This window comes from Lissotriton vulgaris, chromosome 5 (genome assembly GCF_964263255.1).
Source record: "Lissotriton vulgaris chromosome 5, aLisVul1.2, whole genome shotgun sequence".
NCBI classification, from domain to species: Eukaryota; Metazoa; Chordata; class Amphibia; order Caudata; family Salamandridae; genus Lissotriton; species Lissotriton vulgaris.
This window is the reverse complement of record NC_141693.1, coordinates 280,727,634-280,755,619: the sequence shown is the minus strand read 5'-3', so window position 1 is coordinate 280,755,619 and position 27,986 is coordinate 280,727,634. Positions and strand designations below refer to the sequence as shown.

Below are 27,986 nucleotides of genomic sequence, written 5' to 3'. Positions count from 1 at the left end.
TGCAATTACCAGCAGCCCACGGGAACCACGTGACAACAAGACAGCGCCAGGAGGCGCATAAAATTACCGTCAGCCCTGCCGAGCGGGGGGAACTATCACCGGACCTTCAAGCTGTGACTGGGGTGCTTGGGTGGAGAGTTGCAGCCCGTTTTCTTTCTTCCATCAGCTGGGGACGCCGCCTGCATCCCGCTGTCCGCTCCCGCTTCCACCTGGGGAAGCGCAGACAGCCGTGCAGAGTGCAGGTTAGGGGACTGCAATTACCAGCAGCCCACGGGAACCACGTGACAACAAGACAGCGCCAGGAGGCGCATAAAATTACCGTCAGCCCTCCCTCGCGGGACGCGAGCGGGACGCCGGGCTAAGCCCGGGCAAAGGGCGGGCCCTCTGTGGCCCTCAGAGGCCGGATAAGGACGGGACGGGCCACCCCCCTTGGCTTCCACATCTGTTATTACATCACGAAGGTAAAGACTATTTCTCACGCATCTGTTGGTATTCCCTTATTATCATGACTTCTAAAGTGGATCACCCAGCTAGCGTAGCAGGAACTGGGCAAAAGTTTTCTTGGTTAGACGAGCTAGACCTCTTATGTCAAACCACCTATGCACCATCAGAAACCCCCCTTTCGCCCAAAAGCGACATCATACTATCAGATAAGCCCACTCTTTCGGAGGAGCCCACATTACTCAACAAAACTTGTAGTCCACGTATCGCACACCCCCAGGTTTCATCTGTGAAAAGGACTCAAACACCGCCTCCAGGCTTACGCATTGTTAATTCTCCAACGATTCCACCCACTGTTCAGGCCCAAGATCCCTTAAGCCCTCTTCTACACCCGCATATATTACCGCTCATTGAACAATTGCTTAGCTCTCTGATAGCCCCGTTGTTGGAAAAAATTAACATGTTAGGGGATAGGCTTACTGGTTTAGAGTCAGCCATCAAGTCAAATTTGTCGGCTGACAAACACTGTGACACATTCAACCGTCCAAAGTCACCTCCTACTCACGAAGGCTTTAAACCATCTGTACGGGATAAAAGCTGCCAAATACAATTAACTGGCCCTAGTACAGTGGGGCAAAAAGTAACCAAACACTCTCCAAGTGTCTCCTTTCCCCAGTTGACCGCACCTAGAGCAGTTCATGATAAGACTAACTCAATCCATCTACCACCAGAAGCGGCCCCATACGTGTGCATACTTGCTGGCGTCCCTGCTCTTCCACCTGGAAAAATTGAGAGCCAACATGACCTACTTAACAAAACCAAATTCTGGCTGTCAAAAAATAGGCCACTGCCTCGTCACCTATATGGGGCAATAAGGAGCGTCAGGAGGGTGGACTGGCTGGGTTCTCTTCATAAGGATCTTCCTGGGGACCTGGTACTCGTGAGATTCAGAGCCACAAACATTGTCCCTTACTTGAAAACCCGGCCGCCACAAGAGACAGACGGCCCAATATCTATATGGGACTTTTATGACTTCTATCCCTCAATCCCTGGTTTTCCCCCTTTTTCGAAATCATACCCTATATGATCGGTCTACATCATGATCTTTTTGGGAAACACTCGGAGTGGTAATAACTAATTCTTAACCCCTATTTTACCATCTCAACCCGGGGATGGAAGGGAACTAATTATGTTTGGGATCCTGTCCTACTGTTTTTGGCTGTTTGTAAGGCTGTTTTTTGGTTTCTATTAGATTGGCCATAGCTATCAGGGAGTGATGTTGAACTTCGCAAGGTCCTACCTAAATTTACTCCTCTTTTTAGACTTTTTAATCTTTTTAATCTTTTATTTAAGTTGACACTGGTTCTTTTGATTTTTCTTTCTAAATGATAATCGTCTTTTTCTTTACCCTTTTACTTGAATGAAATTGTCTAAATGTACTGTATTATTTTTTTCTGTTACTGTATGCTTATATGATATTCTTTTGTAATATCGAATAAAGCTTATTTTGATTTGATTTGATTTGAACAATTGATGGACAGAATGCAGAGCAATGTCATACATTCACACCAGTACAGAGATTGGGCCTAAATCCATCGCTTTTGATGAAGGGTAATACCCAGAAACCGGTCCCAGGATGCTTGTTTCTGGTCCAGGGAGGACCTGGTTTGGCAGTTTGGTCTGGACTGTTCCCATGAGGCACAGGGTCAAGCCTGATTTGCATATGGCTGGGTCTAAACTAGGGTGGCATGGTGAGCAAAAGAACAATGGATTTAACCCAGATCTCTTGACTGGGGGTGAATGTATGATTTATTCAGCAATCCGTCCATCATTTGTCTGCATAGCGCTATTCCTTCCAAGATGTTGCCCTGTGAAACAGTCGTCTTTGGGTGTCTGTTTTTTTGTACACAGCTACAGAACCTGAAAGCCCCTAACCAGGCCCTGGCGTTTGCTGCTGATTGCTGCTGATTGCTGCTGATTGCTGCTCATTGCTCTAATGATGTTGGATACACTTTGGGTCAGATTCATAACCGCTTCAGCCATCTCACCTCCGTCTCCTTGAGTGCGTCCTCTGCCTGTCCTAGCTAGTTGCCCTCCTTTCTTCTGCTGCGAGCCTGTTTCACGTGTTGTCTCGGCTCCCTGTAACACATTTCCATGTCATACTTCTGAGCCCCCCTTATCCGTCCCCTGGTGACCTGCCAGGGACACGTTGGATCTGCGTTCATTCATTGCAGGTTATGCTCTTGCTAAGTGTCTGATAAATATTCGGGGGGCTGAGCACCTCTGGGAGGTGCAGAATAATCCTGGGTGATGCGATGGATTTTGCAAGCGGCTGTAATTACCACAGCCTTTCGAAGAGCCTGTAACTGGTACGTAATTACATCAAACCCATTGCACTGTAATACTTTAATCTCGTAGTAAACCTTGTTTAGAGTAAGGAAGCAGACCAGCGTCCCCATCCAAGTCGGTGGCCTGGCCTGGTAATTGGCTGCAGTGCTGTTTTCGTTTTCCTGTGCCACTGTATGGCGCAGGGGCCATCGCTTCATTCTGATGCCGAGGTGGGCTCCCAGACCGGGGTTATCCGTCGTCAGACTCCTGCTGTCTGTCCGTGCAGGTGGGAATAATTGGATTGTGTGCAGTGCGTTCATTACCGGCCCAGACAGGCCCTAAAGCCAGTTATTTCTGAAGGGGATTGATGTCCTCGGACAGCACGGCGCAGGGACGCCCCCGTCGGCCCGCGAGGCTTAAGTGTGGACAGAAGCCCGTCTCAGCCCGCGCTGATGGGTTTTACTCAATCCGCAGCCATGGCGAGACGGGGCTTTTAACAAACCGGAAGCCATGCTAACGGGCGGAATTCCCACTATCAGAGAGGTTGTGTCTGTGCTTTTAATGTGTGCAGCACACCACGTGATCATGCGAGCAGGCTTTGCCCGCGAGGTCATGCCTCACCCTGGCTCACCTCTGCTACAGCTTTCTTTTACCTCAGATACAGTGCTCTCTTCTCAGTCTCCTCAACATTTCACTTTTCTTTCCTCTTCCTCTCGGTTTGCCTTCTTAGTGATTTTAGCTGCACCTCCCCAAGCGAGATTATCCTAATGCTTTGAGTCCGGTAAAACCTGCTTACAGCATCTTTGTAATTGGCCCAAATAAAGCCGTCTGTATACAGCCAAGTCTATCAGAATTGAATGTAAATATTGGGAATGTTTTGTAAGTTCTCCTATACGTTTCTGCTCTTTTGTTATGTGCTCGGCACAGGAAATCCCCGCCACTAACAGCATGTCATGTTCTCACAAGAGCTCCAGATATTACAGAACTTGGTAGCTTGCCTAGGTATTCTCTGTGGGTGATAATTATATCAGGACCAGTGCAAAGGCTCCATTCGGGCATCCCCTCAGTACACGTCACATACCGGCTTCCTGTTAAAATCCCCCGATACACTTTCCTGCGATCTGTTAGCAAGGGAATTTAAATTCCACTCCCCAAAATGTTTTTTATTCAATTGTCTATATTAGCCGCTGCCTAAGATACTTCCCAATTAAAAGGAACTTCCCTACAGCCCGACAAAGGTCAATCCTAAGCATTTCAACCATGAGATCAGGTAAGCCGCGTGGCGAAGATAAACCACCAGAAAAACCACAGGGGAAGACAAAAAAGGGTAAAGGGGATCCCCCGAGCACAACCAAAGAGGCAGAAGAAGGGTCATCTGCGGGCAGGGGTAAGAGCCCCAAAAAGTTAACTTTGAAAGAGCCACACATCAACTCAACAGAGTTTTCAGAACCCTTCCAAGACATGATAAAACTCGGATCGCAGAGCTTAGCCGCAGCCCCAAAGAGGTCCCTCCGGGACAGCACAGACTGCAAACAATCAGAAAATAAAAAGGGCCAACCTGACAATGATGCAATGCCCTCTCCTGCCCATAATGCCCAAGCCTCGCAACTCAAAGCAAGCAAACGAGCATTAATCACCGACTTTCTCAAAGTTTGTCAAAGACTCTCCACTGGGAATGGAGTGGAACTTTCACAACACAATGTTAGTTCTAATTCTAATAGTAATCAACATAACTCCCCCACGGAGCCCATGAACAAGAGCGCCAAATTAACATCATCACTAATCAATTCAAGGTGTCAAAGCGAGCCCTTTAATGTCCCCAAAACAAAAACAAGAAGGAGTCCTGGGGGCGGGGGATCGGGTCCTCCTGGGCCGGACGATTCGTCCAGCCCACAACAAGTCAAAGGCTTGGACCGACCCTTGGAGCAACCATCTCCCAAGGCTCAACAAGCATTTCACCCTCCAACGGCCTGTGCCCTAGTCCATCAGGCTTCAGACGCAAGTAACGACTCGGTCTTTTTGGAGCAAAGCCCATGGCTGGTCCAGAAAAAGATCTCTAAAACAACAGAGGAAGGCTCTACGCATAATCAAAATTGCACTCAAAAACCGAGTCCATCGTCACTGGTGCATTTCCCTAGTCTAACGAGTGGTCAATCCACACCGGAACTAGACAAAATGGATGAAAACTATAGCTTTCTCTTTGCAGGACCAGTAACTGAAGAAATCGAACAAAGTAAAATTCCGAAGTTACAAGAAGTAAATGCAACTGCAAACGACACAGTAGTTCTCAAATTAAGCACATGCCAGTTCTCAGTCTCTAAAGTTCTATGCCCTGGCAAGGAAGAAAGTCCTGGCAAGGAAGAGAGTATTTTAAAAAGGTCATCGCAAAGGAGCGATCACTGGCGTGAGCACCATACCCAAACAGATCTCCTCGAGCACCTCGACTCTCCAGCTATACTCAGTCAAACCCAGGGCGAAACTTCGGACAGCATTCTAATGGCCACCATATGGCCACAGCTATTAAAATCAATGGAAACCATAGGCGTAGCAATGTCATACCACGCAGACAAACTAGATACGCAAGTCGACCTGCTGAATATCCTGGCCTCCCATGTCCAGGGGATAGAATCAAATTTGCGGGACCTAAATAGTATGATAACGAAGGTGCAACTTAACAAGGACACCGCCTTTTACACCTGTCACTGCTCCCAAATAATAGACAAACTGGGTACAGTCCCCAGTTTGATGACACAAATACTGGGAGCCGTCACAGAATCATCAACGGAGACAAAGAAGACAACCACCAGCCAAGTAAACGACCATCAAGAAGCCAATGAGGGATTTGGCAGGTCAACCGACGTCCGTAGTGGCGAAGTGAGCCCCGAAACGCAAATAAAAACGCAATCTACCTCTTCAAACGACACCACTACGTCAGCGATCACGGACGAACAAACTCCAGTTGACATCCGAGAGGAAGCCCCGCAAACTCAGGCATCATCATCAAACGATCCTATCAGCAGCAAACACATTGAACAGGTACCCGTACTTACTAAGAGAGAAAGGAAGCGCCTGAGAAAAGCAAGAAAAACCAAATCACACACTCGAAGGGTGCTAATAACTCAGCGTCAAGAAACCAACACCGACTCCAACGATAAAGAAAAGAAAGAGCAGATAGAGGACGTCCCACTCCAAACCACAACAACGTTAGAGCGTGGGCCAATTCCAAAAGTTAACTCTCCAACTAGGGCAGCCATTACCTCGAATGGCCCAACAGAATGCACCAGTTCAACCCAGATTGCAAGGAAAGTGTACAGCATATTTAATTTCCCAGGAGGGAAAGTTGAACGCAAATTACCAAGCTCAGAGCCAACAAACAACACAGATACTGAACTACAACTTCAATCTAATTCTAGCCCTTTTTCCATGCAAGCACCACCAAACAACAGACAAGCAGACGCAGATAAACCCTTAAAGATTAAGGTAAAAAAGATAAGGGAACCGTTGAGTGGAGACTCACAAGCACCATCAGTTACAGTTCCCAATGGTCATGTGGAAACAAGCATCGTACACACATCTAACTCGGTCATACCCGATCCAGAAGCAGACCAAGCCGGAACAGTTCTTTCAAACACTGAAGAGAGAAGACGACTGAAAAACCAAAAGTGGCACACCCCAAGCAACAAACTCGAGCTAATCCCGCTATATAGCTCAAGAGGGTCTCATGACATCCTGAACAGAGGGTCCATTCTAAAACTTCTAGAAGAACTACCAGGCTTGAGACACTTAAAAACCAGTGACTTGGTGTCAATTGAGTTCAAACCAAACCCTTACCAAACAGGCCCCGACTCCACGATTACAACGTGGACCGAACATATCTTCACAGAATTAATCCTGACACACAGGGAAGAATTCGCGTTATGGGGCATTGAGCTAAAAAAGGTCGAGCCTGTACGATATCCCAGCCCGTTGCAGAAACAAAGCCCAAAACGAAGCCTTCTAAAAGGTGCCAAAGGTCCGGATCAAAAAAGCAACATCGAAAAAGAAGATTATCCATTCAGGCGAATTACTATTACACTCGCCCACCTGGAGGCAGACACACTTGATAGTCACCAACAAGCTCCCCGGGTACCAACTAAAAGAAAGGTAGAATGAACCAACGGAAGATTAACAACTGTAGGAAAAGAGCAGGACTGTAAGATCTGTTCGTGGAATGTCAATGGCCTAAATACAAAGTTGGAGGAAGACGACTTTATAGAGTTCATCACCCAATACAAAATACTTTTGTTTCAAGAAACATGGCAGACGAAAAATTCACCTCTTGTGGGATACAAAGAATTTTTTACCCCGGCTCACAAGGAGGCACGTCCAGGTAGGGCTAAGGGAGGCCTCTCAACATTCATATCTACCGACATCCTCTGGTCAGCCAGCCCCATCGAATTGGACTCCACATGGATGCAATGCATCAAAATTGAAATTTCGCCCATCATCGGCCTACTGATCGTAAATCTATACATACATCCCGGTGGAAAACATAAAGGGAAGAGGATAAAACAATTAACCTCCACAATTAACACATTGAAATCCACCTACCCAAGTGATAACATGCTAATCACAGGAGATTTCAACATGAACTTAATGCAAGGCCAGGAGGGTACTCTTCCTACCCACATTGAACCTCGACAAGGTAACCAAAGTAGACAAAGCGCAATGGGAAGGAAATGTGCTGCAGAACTGGAAGACCTCCACTTGTACACACTAAACGGAAGGGGTCACCTTGACAGACCAGCCGCCTTAACGAGGGTCACTAGGAACTCAGGATCAACAATAGACTATACCTTGGCCGACCCCGATCTATTCCCTCATATCAAAGACTTCCACATTCTGGAACGGGGTGAAAGCGACCATTACCCTCAGACTTTCACAGTATCAATCCTATTAAATAAATCCGAGCAAGCGCAGCCTTTAACGTTGAACACTCAACTTTTTAACCTGCAAAGATTAAATTGGAAAGAAGACAACATTCCCAACTTAATGGAGACATGCCACTTATTGCTCTCACCACCAGCCTTATCCAAAGATATAGTAAAGACCTGGGAGTCCTTCGTAGTGAACATAAATAAAAAATACCAAACCAACCACAGAGGACACAAAACAACAAGAAACGGAGGAGGGAAATGGTACACTCCAAAACTGCGCTTATTAAAAAAGCAACTAAACTCATATCTCAGGGCTCAACGTAAAAAGGACCCCCAACTATCACAGCAAACTCTGAAAAAAATTGAATTCTTAATAAAAGAGCTAAAACGTGAGACCAAATTGGCCAAGCAAGAGTATAAGGAAAAATTACAATGCATTATACTCCATGCTAGTAAACTACGAAACTCCAAAGATTTCTGGGCAAAAATAAATTTTATGCTCAACGGCAAACACCGACAGTTCAATTCGGAGTTGACCGATCAGATTTGGGGCACTCACATTAATTTACTTTACAACTTCACGTTTGATACATCTACAGACAACACATTCGCAACCGCCTGCGAGCCCTGCCCAACACCAAGCCTGAGATCAATGGTAGAAGCAAAGTCTCCCCAATCCAAAGACACCTGCAGTCAACCGCCACAGGACTTAACTGGAGAAATTGATCAGATCACACCAACGCAGGTTTCAAAGACCATAAAACATCTGAGACCAGACGGGGCCCCCGGACCAAACGGCCTTCCCAACGCCCTATTCAGGCAAGACCCAATGTTTTGGGCAATTCAACTATCCCCTTTGTTCTGTCACAGCTTAAGGACCGGGAATATTCCTGATTCATGGAGGGGCAGCATTCTACACCCCATATTCAAATCAGGGTCCCGATCAGATCCTAACAATTATCGGCTAATAGCACTAATAGACGTGGAGGCCAAGATCTACGCATCAAACCTATTGGTAGAACTGGAGTCTTGGGTCAACAGCAAAGGGCTAATCCCACTGACACAAACAGGCTTTAGGGCCGGAATGGGTACTCTAACAAATGTATCCGCGCTAACCCTTCTCGCTAAAAAGGCTATCAATAACTCCTCCACGCTATACACTTGTTTTTTGGACCTAAAAGCGGCCTTCGATAAAGTGCCTAGATCAAAACTTTGGGCCAAAATGAAAGCCTGGGGTGCGCCACCAAAGCTATTGGGAGCAATCATAGAATTATACTCACACACCTGGGTACAAATAAAAAAAAGGAGATGGACGATGCCTAACAAAGAAATATCAAACTTCTAATGGACTAAAGCAAGGCTGCGTGTTGGCTCCCAGCCTTTTCAACATCTATACCGCAGACCTAGAAAGTGACCTACGCACAATTCAGGGGGACCCACCGAAATTGGGACAAACACCTATTGTGAGTCTACAATACGCAGACGACATTGTGCTCCTCTCACAAACGCCGCTTGGCTTACAACGCTTGATTTCCAAACTCGCGTTATACATTTCCAAAGCACAACTAACAATAAACCTCAAAAAATCGAACATCCTATGCTTCTCCAGTTCCCGAAAGAAACAACTTAAATATGTCTGGAGGCTAAATTCTTCTATATTAACACAGGTTGATAAATACAAATACTTGGGCATCATACTTGATTACCAACTAAAGTACAAACATCATTTAGAACAGGGGAAATCAAAAGCCAAACAACTGCATTTCGCTTTTAAAACCATACAAAAACATTTAAGTGGAAGTTCAACCGGCCACATGTTAAAGATCGTAGCTGCTAAATTCTTGCCATCGCTCACATATGGCTCGGAATTGATGGCATCTAGGGACTCTACAGCGCTGAATCTTGCTCAATCCAAACTGTTTAAACACCTTTTTTCGATCCCGCGACACATTTCACAGGCCCAAATACGTCTGGAATATGGATTAACAAACCAGACCCCGGCAAGACAAGGAGCATTGGCCAAATATTACTGGCGTATGAGGGACGCCGAAGACAACTCACTTGCCCACCTCTGTTGGCTAGAGTTCGAAAAACAGGCTGGGTTCTCGAATTCAACATATAAGTCCCTTAGGCAAGCGCTTCAGTCTTTAAAGCTGGAAGAAGCCTGGCTTTCACCCGTGTCTTATAACATTTTTAAACAGATCACTAACAAAGCTATCAAACAAGCATCGCTGATAATGGACAAAGGCGCAGTGGCTGGCAAAAGCCACGCCTGGATTGTGTTACCAACATATAATCATCTGAAACATCAGCCATACTTGCAAGATTGTTTTAGGGATCACTACAAGAGGAAATTAAGTCTTCTGAGGCTGGGTTGGTTCTCGAGCAAAGACCTCACCCCCAAATGGCAGCGTACCTGGCCAACTTCAAACTGTCGCCTTTGTGGCAAGGGCGTAGAGTCATTATTGCATTTATTATGCATATGCCCGGCACTCCAAAATCTAAGGAAGACGCTCTTGTTACCACTCCTAAGAGAAGCACAAGTAAGAACCTGTAGGGCGGCTGTAATAAAATGCCTTAGCGGGTCTTGGATACAACTTTCCTGCAAAACTATAAAATTCTTGCCCACGCTGCCCAAGAGCTGGAAAACAAGGAAACAATTAAAGACGACCTGTGCCAATTGGCCCCCCCAAGGCTGGGCCCAGACTCTCCCTCAATCTCTTAATGGATACCCTTCATTCCACTTTTCCGGCATAAAAAAAAAAAAAAAAAAAAAAAAAACTTCATTCTGAGTTAACAACGTGTTACTTCCATCAAGTTACACTTAACCCCCAAGCCCTGCACCCCCGTTTAGAATATCCATTTGCTGACTGGCAGCTGCAATGAGACAGTTATCCCCGTGCCCAGTTCCATCTGTGCTTCTCAACTTTACACAGTAACTGCACATTCGAGCAATTTGCTACTGCTTTGCGTTACTTTAATGTATTATCTTTTCATGTGATTTATGTTGTTTTTATGCTGTTTCAAAGATGTAAAGTTTTATCCCATGGTGGTAAGACCCACCCTTTTATGATTTTCACAAATCAAATAAAGTATTACTTACTTACTATATTGCTTATTAGTACCTGAACTTTTTTTCCTTTTCTACCCTGACAAGGACTTTTATCAATGCTTTGTGGCTTCAGCCCCTGTACCCTTTCTCCTTCAGACAGAAGAATAGTAAGTGTAGGGAGGGTGACCTATATGAGATGAATGCATTGTTGGTAACGTAAAAGCCTGGCATAAGGTTTCATGTTGGAGTTTTTTCAGATTAAAAATGTACATTTAATACTTGAATGTGACAGTAAAGCCTTTGAATGCTTAAAATGCTTTCTACTGTAATTTGGAGCCACTACAGTTTCTTTGCAATTGTTGACACAGTAGCTACCAAGTTTTCCATGCCCGATTTCTGGTTTGTGCTGCTGCCGTGCTGTGAGCATCCACGTGCAAAGTATAACTAATGCATGTTCTGTCCTCTCGCCTCCTGCAGGGGTCCTACCAGTCTGTGTACAACTGGCAGTACATTCACTGCCTGTATCTGTGGTGCCGCGTCCTGAGTAACATCTACCCCAGCGAGGTGCTGCAGCCTCTCATCTACCCCTTGGTACAAGTCATCGTGGGATGCATTAAGTAAGTGGCACTGGGGCATGGTGCATGTGTGAGAGGACAGTTTCTATGTAGGCTTGGGTGAAAAGATTTTACCGACATTCACAACTGGCAAAATCTACCCATTTTTATAAAAGTTCACTTTCAGGGTGGAATTCAGTTTGAAAACTACCAAAATCCTCTCTTGCAAGTGCACTAGATGAAGAGACTGATTGTGTTGAACACAGAAAACCACCTATGCCTTTCCCCCGCACTGCACAACGTGTTCCGTGGAGGTGCAGGGTACCGACAGCTATTCTTGTCAACAGCCAATCCGAATGGTCCTAATAAAGTAAACTTTTAGGATTGGTTGAAAGGTGGCCAATCAGATTGCTGTTTCTATAGGGCTCAATAGTAAGTAACTATTGCTCAGTAACCGGCTAGTGCCATATCTCCAAATTGAAAATCGGACTTTTACTTGCATGAAACTAAAAAAAATAACTATTCTGAGGAATTGTATAGAAAGACAGCCAAAACTTCCCGGCACCATTTGGGGTGGGATCCAATCCGAAACAATACTATCACTTCCACACTAGGCTTTCATTAACTTTAGCCTAATGGGCAGTGATAATTTAGGACCCAGTTGCCATTTTACTCCAATGTTTACAACAATTGTTTGATGCTCTGGTCATTAGAACCTGACATGACACAGCAGAGTAAACCTGGTATAAAACATAAGATCCTCTGTTCAAGTGGCTGTAGCTTGAGTGGCAATATGTGACACCTTAGTGTGTTTGGCCCTGAACTACTTAATTTCCAGCTACAAAAATTGTGCTACATCCCTAAACGAACACAACCACTATCCAGTCAACACTGACTTTGTCTGTTTTCGAGTGATCAGAAATTGCACAGCTCCATGTTATCTAAACAGCTTTCCTATCTTGTTTTTAGACATTGACAGATCAAACCCACTATCAATCTATCAAGTGACCTATTATTGAGACCCGTATCTCAATCTATTGGTTGTGGTAATAATTGTCTATTGGTTGCATACCAACAGTTTGCCTGTTACAGAAAGTACTGACCTTTCGAAATACGGATCAACCAGAACAACAACAAAAAAATAATGTCTTCTCCGGAACCATTAGGGTTAAAGAGAGAAAGAGCTGGTTCAAATGGGTACTGAGACAAAATATCTGTCTCCCACCGACAACACTTTGTGTTTGGAGGGGGGGGGGATTGCATGTTTCAGTTCTCAGTGGCCTGTGTATGGGCTAACTGGCATCTTGAGTTCACAGTAATTTGGAAAGGGTGAAAACTCACCACATTTGATGCAGGAAGGAGTATATATCTCTTTGATTTGGGAAGTGAGCCTGTGGATCTTGACTTGCTTCTAAAAGCCAGCTGGGGTGCATGTCTTCTTCAGTGGAATACCATCTGGAAAAACGTTGAGGCTTGCACACCCAGTTTAAGAAGACACTTAACCAGGAGTGGGTCCTTTGCTGGGTTGCTACTTTCCCTTTATACAGTGCATAACTCTTGAAAGCCTGCATGACATCTCACTTGTGGCCAATGGAGAGGAGAGCTTACTTCCACAGTGAGCTGGACTGTGACTGTCAGGAGTCACCCTGATCCCTGGAAGACCTGTGTAATAGCCCAGCTTATTGGAAGATCTACATCCAGGAGAATTCAAGGGAATAAGGTTACCTAAGAACCACGAAACACCTGCAGCCTGCTGACCAGGAAAAGTAAGACCGACGAAGAAGCATCATCTGGCACATGGAGATGCATCATTATATGTTGTCATTGAGAGATTAGCCTGCAATATCCCCAACTAATACATACCTGTAGGCAGCCTCTGTTAAGCTTCTCAGATGAAGGACATGTGGCAGTACTCCTTTGAACCCTGACGTGCGATCTGGTTGCTCTGCTGGAGTGTGTCATATTGTGAAACACTTTGAATGATCTTTGTAGCCTTAAAGTGCCTAGACCTGAATTTTTGTTCCCATTGGTAACTAGCGAGAATGATGACAGCTGTGGGTGCCCATGCTTGGAAAATCCTGACCATGTGTGTAGATTTGGAGAAACAAACCCTATAACTTTAGGATACCCTGGAGGCTAACTCCATAGAGGGTGCCTGCCACATGGACATGGCCCATGAAATCACAATTAGTTATGCGGCTCTAGTAAATTTGAACTGTATTATACATAGACATGGTGCAGTGAATCACTTGTTACCATTGACCGAGAGACAACCTTGTCAAGATAGCTGCAATATTGAATTTATTAAAGTTTGATGGGGGTTTGAGGGGGCTTGTTTAGGAGGAGGGATTTTGGACATAGACTGATTTTGTGCGACACATCATTGAGTTGTCCCTGAAGTACCCAAGGTTTAACCAGTACCATGATTTAGTCCTCATCTGTATACCTTGCACAAACATGAGCCCTTTATAAAAGCCTTTGCTAATGAGAATAACAACACCCAAAGATCCTGGTGTTGAAGAACCAAGTGCAGCCCCATAGGATAACCTCATCCATAGAGCCAAGCTTCTAGAAAATACTGTGGGTTAGAATTAAACAAAAAACATTGGAGGTTAAATCTGATTCATGCACAGTGCAAGTACTGTTTAGTGTTCTTTAGCCTAACATTAGCCAATCCATTTACCTACCAGTTAATAACCATTAAAAAAAAAAAAGATAAAGCACTAACTCTGCATGCAAATTACTTATTGTTATTAACTTTCGTATTGTGTCTAGTTCTTTAACTTCTGCCAAATCCTTGAGCAAGCCCTGACTGCTCACTGCCACTCCCTGGGAGAGTGAACTGGCCCAAAAAAAAGCTTCTCGGTTACCTAGTTGTAGAGAAGTAGTTGATCTACCCCTATGAAACCGGTAGTAAATGACAGCGTCCACTTAGGACTGTGCCTAGTAACCACGATCTCCCTTGGACCCCAAGAAAAGACCTCACAACTGGCCTGTGGTGTTGAATTAACTGGACTCAGACTTTACCTGGCAGCCTTCTGTTAAGTCTTCAAGATCTTGGGTTGGACCCTTTTCCTGTTTGAATGGTCGGCTTTTGGGGTGATTTTATTTTAAAACTATTTTTCGTTTATACTCTGCAGCAGCTTCTCCATACAACCCTGTAGTCAGCCCTTCATCAAAATCAAGGAACCATTCATATGGAGGACCATACATATAGCAAGAATGAATTCGACATAGTATATATGTTATCTGACACCACCATTGACTAACACTGGTGGGTTAATATTGTAGTCCCAACTGATCCCAAAGCACTCCAAGTCTGCTCATATGCAGTCCATTATCTAACGGTGGCCTTGGGCCAGTGTCCCAGGCAGTGTAGTATGGAAATGCAATAAAAGCTTATTGGGTTATATCTTAGATCGAGAAGGTGAAAGTTCCTCATCGTCTTCTGATATTGACTTGCATATTTTAACTGCACTTTTTACTAAACTGTACATGTTATACACTTGGACAATAAACTACTATCTGGTTATTGAGTTTGTGTTCTACTTATTGTATCTTGCTCTATCTGAGTATCTATCCTTACTGTCTCATAGACTAATCCTTTACTACTCTGCTTCTGCTGCAGAGTCAAGTGCCCAGAGGCAGTTACTTGGTATCCAATTGAAGAAGAATAGCATTGGTGGTCCTGGGACTCGAGAAGTAAACAGTAACTACTACTCAGTAAACACTACTCCAGGATCTCAAGAAAAGGCCTGACTATACCAGAAATGACACACGGCAACATATCTGCCTTGGTCGCTTCTACTGATTCTTTGCACGGCTGACTCTACGATGCAACCACTACAGATATTTCGGTGGCATCACTGATTGCCACAATAGTCCTATACTGCCACAAATAATGACCTGTTAGTAGGGGGGAAGGAGTGCCTGAATGACAAATGCTCATATTGGAGGATGTGTTTTATAATAAACACAAAAGGCTGTTTTTAAATAGTAGGTCATATTGCACTTATGCTGTCTCTGATCGTTGAAAATAATGGGTGTTAGTTTTGCAGCGTGAATCTTTCTGGATACACTATGCTGTGCATTATTCCGCGGTCTAGTGGTTGGGTCCGGAATCGTAGTCTTTAATTTCTTTTTTTGTTTTTCATAGCCCAGGTGGGCGTCGACGTCCCACCTTCTGGTGTACTTCCTGTGACGTCGGCGCGCTTCCTGCGGAAGCTCCCACCTTTGGGCGCCATCTTCAGATTCTTTTTTCCACCCTTGGGTCTGGATCGTTACCGAGAGATTCCAGAGCATTTGGAGAAAAGAAGGAAATCTACTGAAAAAGATTGGAGAATACATCCAGGAACAAGACCACTGAGCCAGGACAACGAAGAAGGAGGAGAACATCGAAGACTTCGACGTCCAACGGAGAATGCGCACACAGGGGGCCCCCTGAGCGCAGGAATGGACAAGACCCCGTTCAAATTCTGCCACAATTGCCACCACAAGTACGTGCAGGAGGACCAGCACCCGGTTTGCAACCTCTGCCTGCCGGTCAACCACGAAAGCAAGGATTGCAACGCCTGCTCCGTCTTCACGCCGAAGAAAGGTGATCAGGGTAATGGATCCATTACCCGGATGAGGAGAATTTCGCCAGCACACACCTGTGCTAAATTTCGACACTAAGTTCTTACGGGACATACCAGTCCTGCAACGAGCCTATCACCCCGAGCAGCATCCCTGCCATACGTCTATACCCTGATCACCTTTCGGGTATATGTCCACCGCATCTCGCACTACAAACGCTCCAGCCCTGATGAGTCACAGCCGCAACACGGTGTGACGAAACATGTGTCGGCTATTTACTTTATTACAAAGAATCATGTATTGGATGTACTGATCAGCACCCCACTATTATAACATCCATACCCTCATATAACGGACTTTTGAATCATTTGAGCTACTTTGTTGACATTTAGGTTTTCACTAGGAAACCATTCATTTTAACGTGTGCACAGGACTCTGTTCATATTTGTGGAACAGGAGACACGTCCCCTGACCTTTGCAGGGGCTGGTTTTCCGTTGGGTTTGTTCCCCTGACCTGTATGCACCGAACCTAACTTTCAGCCACGACCTACATTGAAGGAACACGCTGAGCGCCGTTTCTTCCTAAACCTTTCCAAACCCATTCTCTCCCCCCCTTCTACACACGATCCTTCGAAAAGGACTCCCAGGCGGCGAAAACACACAAAAAGCCTAGGTCGTCGAAGCATGCCCCCAAAAAGGAGCACGCAACGCCAAAGGAAAAGGACCCGAAGGCTTTTTCCGAAATCAACATCGAAGAGATCGTTCGAAACACTCGACGCCGAACAGGACGCCGAGATGGAAAGGAAAAAGAGAAGGCTCGAGGCCGAAATGGATAACATCCTGCAAAGTAAAAGAAAATTCGACAAGCGCATGAAGAGGTTCACCATCTCGTCAAAGCCGGCGACGAAAATTGCCAAAGACGAGGAGGAGTTCGACGCCGAAGAGCAGCCGAAAACTCCCGAGCACCAGGAACACCAAGAGGAAGAGGGCCTATACTATTTCGAGGAGGGCGAAGAAGACCAGCGCACGAGTTTGGACTCTGCATCCTCGGTGGCGCAGGACCTGGATTGGCAGGACCTTTACGCCGAAAGCCCGGAGGAGGCTGTGGAGATGTACCGTTCGAGGCCTTCGCCGTCAGATGACATTGGGATCTACAACATGGTCATCAGGAACGCGGCAACAGCTTATAGAGTGAAACTGGAGGAAGAAAAAACCTGCTTCCTCCTAGAGACCCTGCTCCCCACTCAAATCAGGAGTCAATTCCTCCCCATGCTACCAAGTGTCCTGGACCAGGGGAGAGAGGCATTCAAAGAACCAGCAAGCTGCAGGTCTGTAACACCCAGGACAGAGAAAAAATACAAACACTCCTCTAAGGACCCTCCCTACATCCAGGGATCCTTCACAGCTGACTCCATCATTGCAGCAACAGCCAGAAAAAGGGCCAACGTTCCCACAAACTAAGGCCCACCACCTGACGAGGAGAGTAAGAGGATAGACCTCACTGGAAGGAAGATCGAGAGGAATGCAGCAGTACACTGGCGCATTGCCAACTTTATTGCCCTACTCAACAGGCATATGTACCAGCATTGGGACGAGGTCGGACAACTACTCAAACACCTCCTTAAGCAATACCAACAGAGGGCAACACACATGGTGGAGGAAGGCAAGAATATAGCCAACTCATGCCTAAAATCAGCCCTGGATGCGGCAGACACGTCCAGCAGGCTCATGATTATCGGGGTCACAGAGAGAAGGCATGCCTGGCTGAGAAGATCAGGCTTCAAGCCGGAAGTGCAGAATAACATCCTGAACACCCATTTCAATGGTGAAACCCTGTTCGGAGCACCGGTGGATGAGAAACTCACCCAACTCAAAAAGGAAAATGAAACTGCAAGGTCCATGGGGACCTTGCAATTCAGAGGAATGAGGAGAGGCACACCGACACAGAGGCCAAACAGAAGAGGGGGAAACCAGCTGCGTACGTCACATCAGACATCCCAGCAGGGCTATCAGGGCGACAGCCAGCACAGCAGGGCCAGCAAACACAAACCTGGCAATACCAGCCTCGGGGCCAGTCCTTTCGCGGGAGGGCGAATGGACGAGGGCAAACAAGAAGGGGTGGCCAGCGACCCACTTCAAAGTGACTCCGCACCACCAACCGTGCCCACACACGACACCTCTGGGGGAGGGGCACTACAAAGTCAGCAAAAAAGGGTCATATGGACAAAAGAACAACGAACGTGTATCACCAGTAGGAGGCAGACTAAAACACTTCTTCCAGGAATGGAAGAAAATAACGGACAAATGGATACTGAACATCATACAGTTTGGATACTGCATAGAACTGGAAAAGAAACCGCCAAACAGGAAACCGAAAATAAAAACTCACTCGGCAAAAGAACTAGCTCTACTCACAGAGGAAGCTCAAGAACTTCTCCACAAAGAAGCCATAGAAACAGTACCATTCAAAGAAAGAAACAAGGGAGTGTACTCAAACTACTTCCCTGTACCAAAGGTGGACGAAACACTAAGACCCATCCTGGACATGGTTCCTAAACCAATACATAAGAACACAAAAATTCAAGATGACATCTCTTCAAGAAGTCATTCCTCAGATAAGGGACGGATACTTTATGTCCACCATAGACCTAAAGGCGCCTACCTACACACTCCCATGAACAGACAGCACAAACATCTACTGAGATTTGCCATCAACAAAGCACACTACCAGTTCACCGCCTTGGCCTTCGGACTAAAATCCCCACCAAGGGTCTTCACCAAGTGCCTCGCTGCAGTGGAAGCGCACCTAAGGAAGGAAGGGATCAATGTATACCCCTACCTCGACGACTGGCTAATAAAAGCAAGTTACTCCAAACAATGCAAGGAACATGCACAACGGGTCACGAAAACGCTAACGGAACTGGGATTCTCAATACACTGGGAGAAATCCTCCATGGAACCAGAGCAAGTGAAGATCTTCCTAGGCGCACAGATCAACACCATACAGAGCAAAGTGTTCCCCAGCGACAAGAGAACACTGGCCCTGCTGAAGGAGACACGTCAGTACCAGAAGGGGCGAGCTCTGACAGTGAGGACAGCGAGCAAGATCATGGGGATGATGGCGTCCTGCATACACCTAGTCCCCAATATACGGCTACACATGAGACCATTCCAGGAATGGCAGCAGTAACAATGGTCACAAGCTACAAGTTCGGAAGATCTAATGGTTGTAACGCACCCAGTGCAAGAGGAGATAGCGTGGTGGAACAAGGAGAACATAACCGAGGGGAAGCCTTTGACACCACGAAACCCAACAGTGACCATCACCACAGACGCATCCCAGAAGGGATTGGGAGCACACATGAACCAACTCAAGGTGCGGGGCCTGTGGACTCCCAACAGATGCGATCAGGCATATCAACTACCTGGAACTAAAGACCGTGTTCCTCGCCCTAAAAGCCTTCCAGAAACAACTGTACGGGCAAAGAGTGTTGATACAGACCGACAACACCACAAGGATGTTCTACATCAACAAACAGGGAGGAACACAATCAGTCACACTATCCAACCTGGCGCAGGACACATGGAGATGGGCCATCCCACTCAAAATAGACCTCCTAGCTATACACCTACCAGGGAAGTACAACGTGGAGGCAGACTGGCTCAGCAGACAGACATCAGCATCCCACGAGTGGGAGCTCAATGCACAAGAAACACAAAGGCTATTCAAGAAGTGGGGAACTCCGACAATAGACCTATTTGCAACACACCAGAATGCAAAATGCCGATACTTCGCATCCAGGCAACCAGGGGAACAATCACAAGGGAATGCCCTATGGATAAGCTGGTCGAAAAACATTTGCCGACGCTTTTCCCCCGATACCACTTATGTACAAGGTACTCCGCAAATGCAGAACCAGCAACATGACGCTTATTCTGGTGTCACCACAGTGGGCCAGGCAGTCGTGGTTCTCACAAATAGTAGATATGGAGTAGGGACCGCCTCACAAATTCGGGAAAAGAAAGGACTTACTCTCCATGAAAAACTGAGAGATACTCCCCCCAGAGCCAGAGAGCCTCTGCCTAGCGGCATGGCTCCTGAAGACATAGAGTTTCCACATCTGAAACCGTCGAAGAGCACACTGCGGGTGCTGCTAGAAGCAAGAAGGCCTACCACACTGAGGTGCTATGTGGCAAAATGGAAAAGATTCACACAATGGTGTATCAAGGAGAAACTGCACAAGAAGATGACAAGGGTATCAAAGGTGCTAAAATATTTAACGCACCTACTCAGATCAAACCTAAGTTCCACCTCGCTGAGGGTACACCTAGCAGCGATAGTAGCCTACACAAGAGGAGAGACAGGAAAGAGCTTCTTTACATCACAAGTAGTGAAAAGATTTCTGGAAGGGGCTGAAAGGATAGCACCACCCAAAAGGATGCCACCACCGGCATGGAACCGTAATTTAGTCCTAACAGAGCTTATGAAGGCACCTTTCGAACCCATTCATAAGGCATCTACAAATGCTCATTAGAAGACAGCCTTTCTAGTGGCAATGACCTCGCTACGCAGGGTAAGGAAACTGCAAGCGCTAACACTGCAAGAACCCTACATTCAAAGACACAATAATAGGGTGGTAATGAGAACTGACCCACACTTTATGCCAAAGGTGGTGTCAAGGTTTCACATGAACCAGACAATACAAATACCAAACTTCTGTCAGAAACCATCCACATGCGCAGAGAGGGCGCTGCAGACTCTGGACGCTAGAAGGGCAGTAATGCATTACATGGAAAGAACTAAAGAGCACAGGAAAACAAAACAGTTATTTGTGTCCTTCGCAAGCAGTTTCCTGGGCAGACCAGTAACAAAGGGCACCATTGCACGATGGATCGCACAAACAATACAATTCTGCCACAAGCAGGCAGGTCAAGAACTAACTGGGGGGGTACAAGCCCACTCTACCAGGAAAAAGGGAACAACAATAGCCTTCCTGGCTAACACACCCATTCAAGACATATGCCTGGCGGCCACATGGGCTTCAGTGCACACGTTCACTAAGCACTACTGCGTGGATATAAAGATGAACAAGGAAGCACAAGTAGGACAGAAAGTGCTTCAACATATATTCAACAACCAACGCTCATCTTCCACCCAGCTGCCGTGACGTTGTCTTGTGACCTGCCATCCATCAGATACTGGTTAAACTCACTGAGCCATCTTGCTGCTGGGTGATCCGTAGAGTGAAGTTGGGCAAGTTTTGGAGTTTTCTCCCCTTGCGTTAGCTTCAGCAAAATGACCATGTGGATTTCCAGCAGCAGCTTAAAATGTAGCTCCTGGGTGGATACATGTTGCTGAATTATATTTGACATGTCGGTTGTCAGAAAAGACCACGAAGACAAAAGGTAGAGCCATGATTTATTAAATAAGCCTAGAAACTTTGGATGCTCTTGTTTGGTAGATCAGGTGGGGATTCCCTGCATCCTTGGCCCTGTGATGCCATTCGTAAAAGCCTGGGAAGATGCACTGCAACCAGGCTGCCTCATTACTCGACATTTGGAGAAAACTCCCATTGTGTTTGACCCCAGCATCTCCCCAGTGCTCCCAAAGGAGTATGAATGCCCGCTCTTCGAGCCAGAATCTTGCACTTCATGGCGTCTCTGTGCCGAGAGGCTTGTATTCTGTGGGAACAAACTGTTTACCTTTAAGGAATGGGACCCCATTCCAGGGACTGAATAAGCCCGCTTCTGTGACCATAGAGGAGGTAGCTGCACTGCCTGCTGCAGAGAGAGCAGCCAGCCTGTCCGACATTGTACTGGCAGAAGCCAGCGGAGGCAACTTTTTGTGCTTAATGCACTAAAATCAGTGTTTTTCCTGGCGTTGTTCCCTCTATAAGTTCCAGCGGGTTTGACCTGCTGAAATTGAAATGAGATCCCACGATATTTATCGGACTGTGAGAAACGTCGCAACACTTATGATTACAATGCAAGGATTGCAGTTTACTGGACCACTCGTAATAAGAGCTTTGTGCGCTGACTGGGCATTATGCCAGTAATAGCACCATCTAAGTAAACAGCATGATATAAAACCTCACCAATGACTTGCTGTAGTCCCATATTTATTGTAATTAGAATGATTTAGGGCACTCTTGTACTGTGTAATACTAACTGAGTTATCATTTGGCTGTGAGGGTGCTCTTGGTCACTTCCATAGTGCTTTTATTCCGCTTGGAAGGTTCAATGGTGTAGATTGACCTCAGGTGTTGGAACGCCCCTGATGCCTTTTCAGAAAGGATGTCATGTCACATCTCTCCAGAGAACAACATCTCCCTAGAAGATGTGAACAGCAATGCCCTGAATGCCTCGTCTCATTGTAAACGGTGTTGACTCGAATACCAGGGCTCGAGAGCCACGTTCAGCACTTCATCGCCCTGTAGCCATCTTCGTACAAGACCAGTACTCACAAAAGTGCAATGGAAACATACACACTCTGCAGCGAACTCATTAGTCTGCTGCTCTATTTTAGCGACCAGCAGAGGGCACTGTTGCCACATGGTCCCTTCACCTAATTGTGCATGTATTCTTTCCACCTCTTAGTTCCTCTAATCTCGCGTCTTCCATCCATGCAGGAAGCATCTGTTGCCTGGAAGGTCCCGCACACAGTGCTAAGATTTTAGGAGCTGGAGGAAATAAAACCCTTCTGAAGGCTGAGCAAAGTGACGAGAAGCAAGCGGCTCATGTCTCCCGTGAGTGCGAGCGTGGCCACCGTGACTCGACCAATATTTCATATTATTTATTTTCTATGGAAAGGCCGATAGACTTTTTTAAGCCCCGTTGGTTTGGAAGTTAGCTCTGCAGTGATACCCACCTTCAAAAACACAATTATTAGAAATATTGAAAAAAGGTATTGCTCGTCATATCCGAAAACCAAATTATTCCCGTTCAGAACTTGACTCTGCAGAGGTAGTGAGGTCGAGCAGTCATGGGTGTTGGGGGTGGTATGGGGTTAGGAACATAGAATCCAGCATGACGTAGAAAAGACCTCTTCGTAAACTGAGTAAAAAGGCAACGTGTAGAATGGATGACGTCTGTGTAGTCTTGTCTTTTAAAAATTAATAATACATTTTTCATATATATATATATATATATATATATATATATATATATATATATAGAGAGAGAGAGAGAGAAAAAAACACGAACATATACATATAGCAAAGTACGAAATAGACTCTGGTCTGGATCAGTCTGTGCTGAGGGACCTTTGGTGGAGGAGTGTGTGTCTACACCCTCCCCAAAGACCCCTCACTGATCCAGACCACTGAGTCTGTTTTGTACTTTGCTCCTTTTCTCCATTCAACATTTTCTCTAAAGAGGTTCTAGAACAGTGATACTCCAAGTACGGCTCCTGACCTTCACATGTCCTCCCCTGGTCAACAGCATCATGTGGCTGCCGTTTACTTGACTCGACACTATTAATAAAAATGTTAAATAAACAGGAAAGCGTTTGTTTAACGGTCTATTAAAGTTAAAGAAAGGAAGTAACGAGGGTGTCCTGCACCCCTTAACTTCAGGATCACCTCTTTTCTTAAAGACACATGGCAGCTAAAATGTTAGAATATGATACACTTTTTGAATTCTGGAGGGATTTTATTTCATTTTCCTGCAGAACAGTTTCACCTTAGCACAACAGATTATCAGTGCATTGAGAAGTCTTTTTTTTTTTTTAAGTGATCGTTTTCAAATATGAATTGAGAAACATACATTTTCCCCCCACCCTGACAACACTGCCAGTAGTGAATTAATAGCGCAAGCTGGTTGTTTTGTGCAGTCTTTGGGTGGCCTGGGTTTCTATTATACATGAACAGCATTATAGTTTATTAAATCAAACCCAGGAGAAAGTTTGGTACAGCACACATCTCGAATTCATATATTTCGAGGTACTCTTATGTGATAATAAATAAAAATGAGGGAAAGTGTCATAATAAAAAACAGCCAAGGATCACACAATTTGGTTAAGTGGGGAAGCCAAGATAAATCCCAGGTTTTCAGGTTTTACATTGTTTTAATTCATCCATTAGATGTATATGCTTCACTTCCCTACACTCACCTTGCCGCCAACCCCCCCCATGACCCCAGCCTCCCACTGCCACCTTGCTGTCATCATTGTGGACCTTGGTCGCATCACAGACCAAACTTTTTGGCCCCCGGAAATTGTTTGCGAATACCAATGTTCTAGAACATAATACGGTGTTTAATTCTACTGTAAGAGATTACAGACCTCCCTTCCTAACAACGATCTAGGTCAACACATTTCTAGTCATTATAAAATTACAGTTAAGAAAAGAGTAGACGTTACTTCTAAAAATTGAACAATAATATAGTAAAACTTGACATGTATTCTTACAGGTAATCTGTTTTCTTTACCACCCTATCAGTCTATCTTGAACTTTGGCCCTCTCTTCAACTTTGTCCTTTACATTTCATTTCCAAATCACTCTGGACATCGTATTCATTTTATTTTATCACAACTGTTCTTATTCCATGTGCCAGAATCCTCCGTCTTCACAGCGTTGGTAAACTTTTTAACCATTTTCTTTGATCTCACGTATTTCGACCACTCACCCTTGTGGATTGGGCTCTTCATTTTTACAACATCACAAACTTCTACATGTATATTTTTGGCTGAATATTTCTTGTCAAGTCAACAGTTTGTCTCTTCTTTTCTTCCTATCTAACTTTTCAACAATAACACCTTCTCAACCACACACATTAGTTCTTTTATTTGCCCAGGCTGGTGTTTAACTCTGTTAGCTTTCCCGCACTGAAGCGCAACAAACTGAATTTTCCAAGTGTTCGTATAAGGAAGGCATCAACCTGTACATTTCCATTCTGAGCTTCACTTCTTCCCTCCAATCATTTCCATTAGAGTTAACAAGTTGTATGGTTTCCTTTAAAACTCTGTTCAGTGTCTCAATCATCCAGTTAGCTTAGAGATGACATAAAGCACAAGTTTTATTCTTCTCAAGTATAAAAAGAATTCAATTTTCATAAAAAACAGTATCCCGTTATTGGTCAATAATGTCTCGGACGTCGCGTCTCTGCTACACACCTCTTGTAGAAAGTGGATAACATCTTTGTTTTCCACTTTCTGATTATACATATCTCTGACCACCTGGAGTACATACAAATAAGTGACATTATAGAAATGTGATGGGGCATCTTTGGAGCAATACATGAGAAGCTTAATGTTCCCTCATCCCTCTGTGAGTAGGCAGTCTTCTCAAAACCATTGGTTATTCTTTGGGTTATGTATTGATTCACTATTCAGACACTTGGAACGCACTCTTGTCAGTCTGTTTGCACATCCAAACCTGACCACCAATGGCTGTACCTCAGGCTTTCTTCAGCTTTAGATAAGGCTAAATGACCCTGGCACCAAAATATCGTCATGATATACCTCTACTCCCTTCCAACTTCTCAAAACTTTGCCCAAGGCTATCTGAAAGAGAGGGAGCAGGGATCAGACCAAAATGCATTCTGGTAGATCTTAAAGTATCAATTAGAGTGATAAATGCCCTAAGATACTTTGGGGCAGATGTAGGTAATGAAGATTTACCAATTCTAAAATACCGAATTTTACCGATTTGGTATTTTAGAATCGGTAAATGGGATGTAGGTTTTTATTCTGTAAGTATTACCGAATCTGTAAGATTCGGTAATTACTGAATCGGTATTTACCGATTCGGTAATTCCCATTCATTCCTATCCATAGGAATGAATGGGAATTACCGAATCGGTAAATACCGATTCGGTAAAAGGGGGAACACATTGAAGGGTGGCAGGGTGTCACTTTGACACCCTGTTGCACCCCTGAATAGAGTATGGGTGCACATGTGGCACACATACATTCCCTAAGGGCATGTATGTCTGCCACATGGCACTGTAATAATTTGCAAAAAATTGCTTCTTTTGGGGTTTTCGATATTTACCACCAACTTGTAGTTGGTGGTAAATAACGAATCCTAAAATGGGAAAAGCACTCATTTGAGTGCTCCCTACATTAAGGATTTGGTAATTTACCGAATCAGTATTTAAGAATTCGGTAACTTACCGATTACTTAAATTACCGAATCCTAACATTATGCCCCTACATGTGAAAAGCCTAATACCGGTCGGTAACGGCCGAAATTCGGTAATTCGGCCGTTACCGACCTGGTATAGGGCGACCTACATCTGGCCCCTTGTGTCTTAATCTATTCTGACCTAATGGTAAGTGTTGAGAATTACCTGTCAACTTTGAATAGTCCGCCACAACTGCGTATTTGTTCAATTGTGTAGGTTGATGCAAAGCCTTATATTGCCACAGGGTTTGAATAATGCTACGACAGGCCAAGTAGTCTGTCCCTTCAATGTCTTTTACAGTGCCCTCAGTTTTAACCCCATTAAGCTCTTTCTTCGTGGCATCTCCTACTGTTATGGGTATTCTTTCTACCATTGCAGAAAAGGGGACTTTTGTAGCCTGTGTAGCCTTGTTTATCGACCAAGCAGCTTCTGGGCTTGATTTGGACTAGAGTTATACAGCATTTACAGGTTATATTTTCACGTAAAGTGATCTTATACCGGATATCTTCGGGTCTAGTTTGCGCTATGTAAAATTCTAAAAATAAAAAAAATTAAAATCTCTATCATCCTATGGGATTTCACTTGGGTGAACTCTGAAGCCTTCTGATCGTGTAAGGTTTAGTATTTTATCAACTGAGTCCCATTCAGCTGAGTTCCTTTCAATGACCCAGATATGCAACACGCAAAAAAAAAAGCAAATGTGCTATAATAGACTGTTCATTTTGTACAATGGAGTCTTACTCTGGGTGCAAACAAGTCCTGGGACTGAAACAACTGCTGCTCTGTTACCAGTGAATTCTTTCATAGAAATGTGATGCAGTATTTCAAAACACTTCAAATGCACTGAAAAAGTACATGTTAAAGGAAAGTAATGTTTAGGGTTGATTATCACACCTTAACTTAGGTTTAAAATGGATGGGCATCTAAAGTGTCCATATTTCAAGGGCTTCTGGTGCAAGGACTCCTAGATACAACCAATTTGGAATGGACATAGAGGGGCCATGGCGTAGACCAGCAGAAAGGCAACAATTCCTAGATGAAGAAAAACACAGAAAGAGGTCCAGGGCTGCTTCACTGTAGCATGGTAAACACTCTAAATGATGGAAGAGACACTAATGTTATTGCACTCCATATCAGAAAACTAAGTTACTCCCTTTCAGCACTTTATTGTCCAGGGGTAGTGAAGTCAAACAAAAGGGCTTACTGTAGGGGGTTGGAAACATAGAATCTAGCATGACGCGGGAAAGACCACTTAATAAACTCAATGCACAGTGGGTATGTACAAGTGATGACATCTGACAGCCTTTGTAGTCTTGGGTATTGAATCACGTTTATTTTACTTACACCCTGTCCAAGGCGGTTAAAGAGTTCTAGATATACAATGATTATAACATTACAGTAAAGCAAAGAATAAAGTTTATTTTTTTTTACAAATAACAATGTAAAAACAACTTTATGCTTTCCACATATTCCAATAGATATTGCTTAACCACTGATTCACTCCTCCTTGTCTCTAAGTGGACACCTCCCATCTAATAGATAAGATGGTTTTAGGGAGGGGATCCTGAGCAGTGGGACCTGCAGTTTGTAATGGCCACAAAGGACTGTCTGCAGGTAGTCCATATTGAGCAGCCAAGGGAACATCCGCTATTGACGTCTGCAGTGAACTAATTAGACACATTCACACACAAGCACTGCACTCTGCACCCATGAACATAGGCACATATCCCCAGTTATGAGGCTCCAGGTGGACCTTAATAAGTGCAAGATGGCGGGTAATCTCCACAAGGGTGCTGGTAAATAGGCCTTTACCATCAAGTTAGAAGCACTGCGTCATCCACTATCATTCTTCTCCTAGCCTCAGATGAAGTGGTAATAGTCACTCTGCCTGATCGTGGCTAGGGAGGGAGGGATATTTGAGTGTACCACGTATCAGCAGAGCCCCATTAAAATGTCGAGCACTTCCACCACCATTCTCCTCCTAGCCTGAGACGA

The 27,986-nt window shown here is 44.9% G+C and overlaps 1 protein-coding gene across 1 annotated transcript in view; it reads left to right on the top strand.

Annotated features, from left to right (window-relative positions):
* NOC2L (NOC2 like nucleolar associated transcriptional repressor) overlaps positions 1 to 27,986 on the top strand; it is a 418,727-nt gene that overhangs the window by 158,465 nt on the left and 232,276 nt on the right. Inside the window, exon 11 of the mRNA XM_086921428.1 lies at positions 11,215 to 11,354. Within this exon, the coding sequence (XP_086777554.1) occupies positions 11,215 to 11,354 (140 nt within the window). The remainder of the gene's footprint in view (positions 1 to 11,214; positions 11,355 to 27,986) is intronic.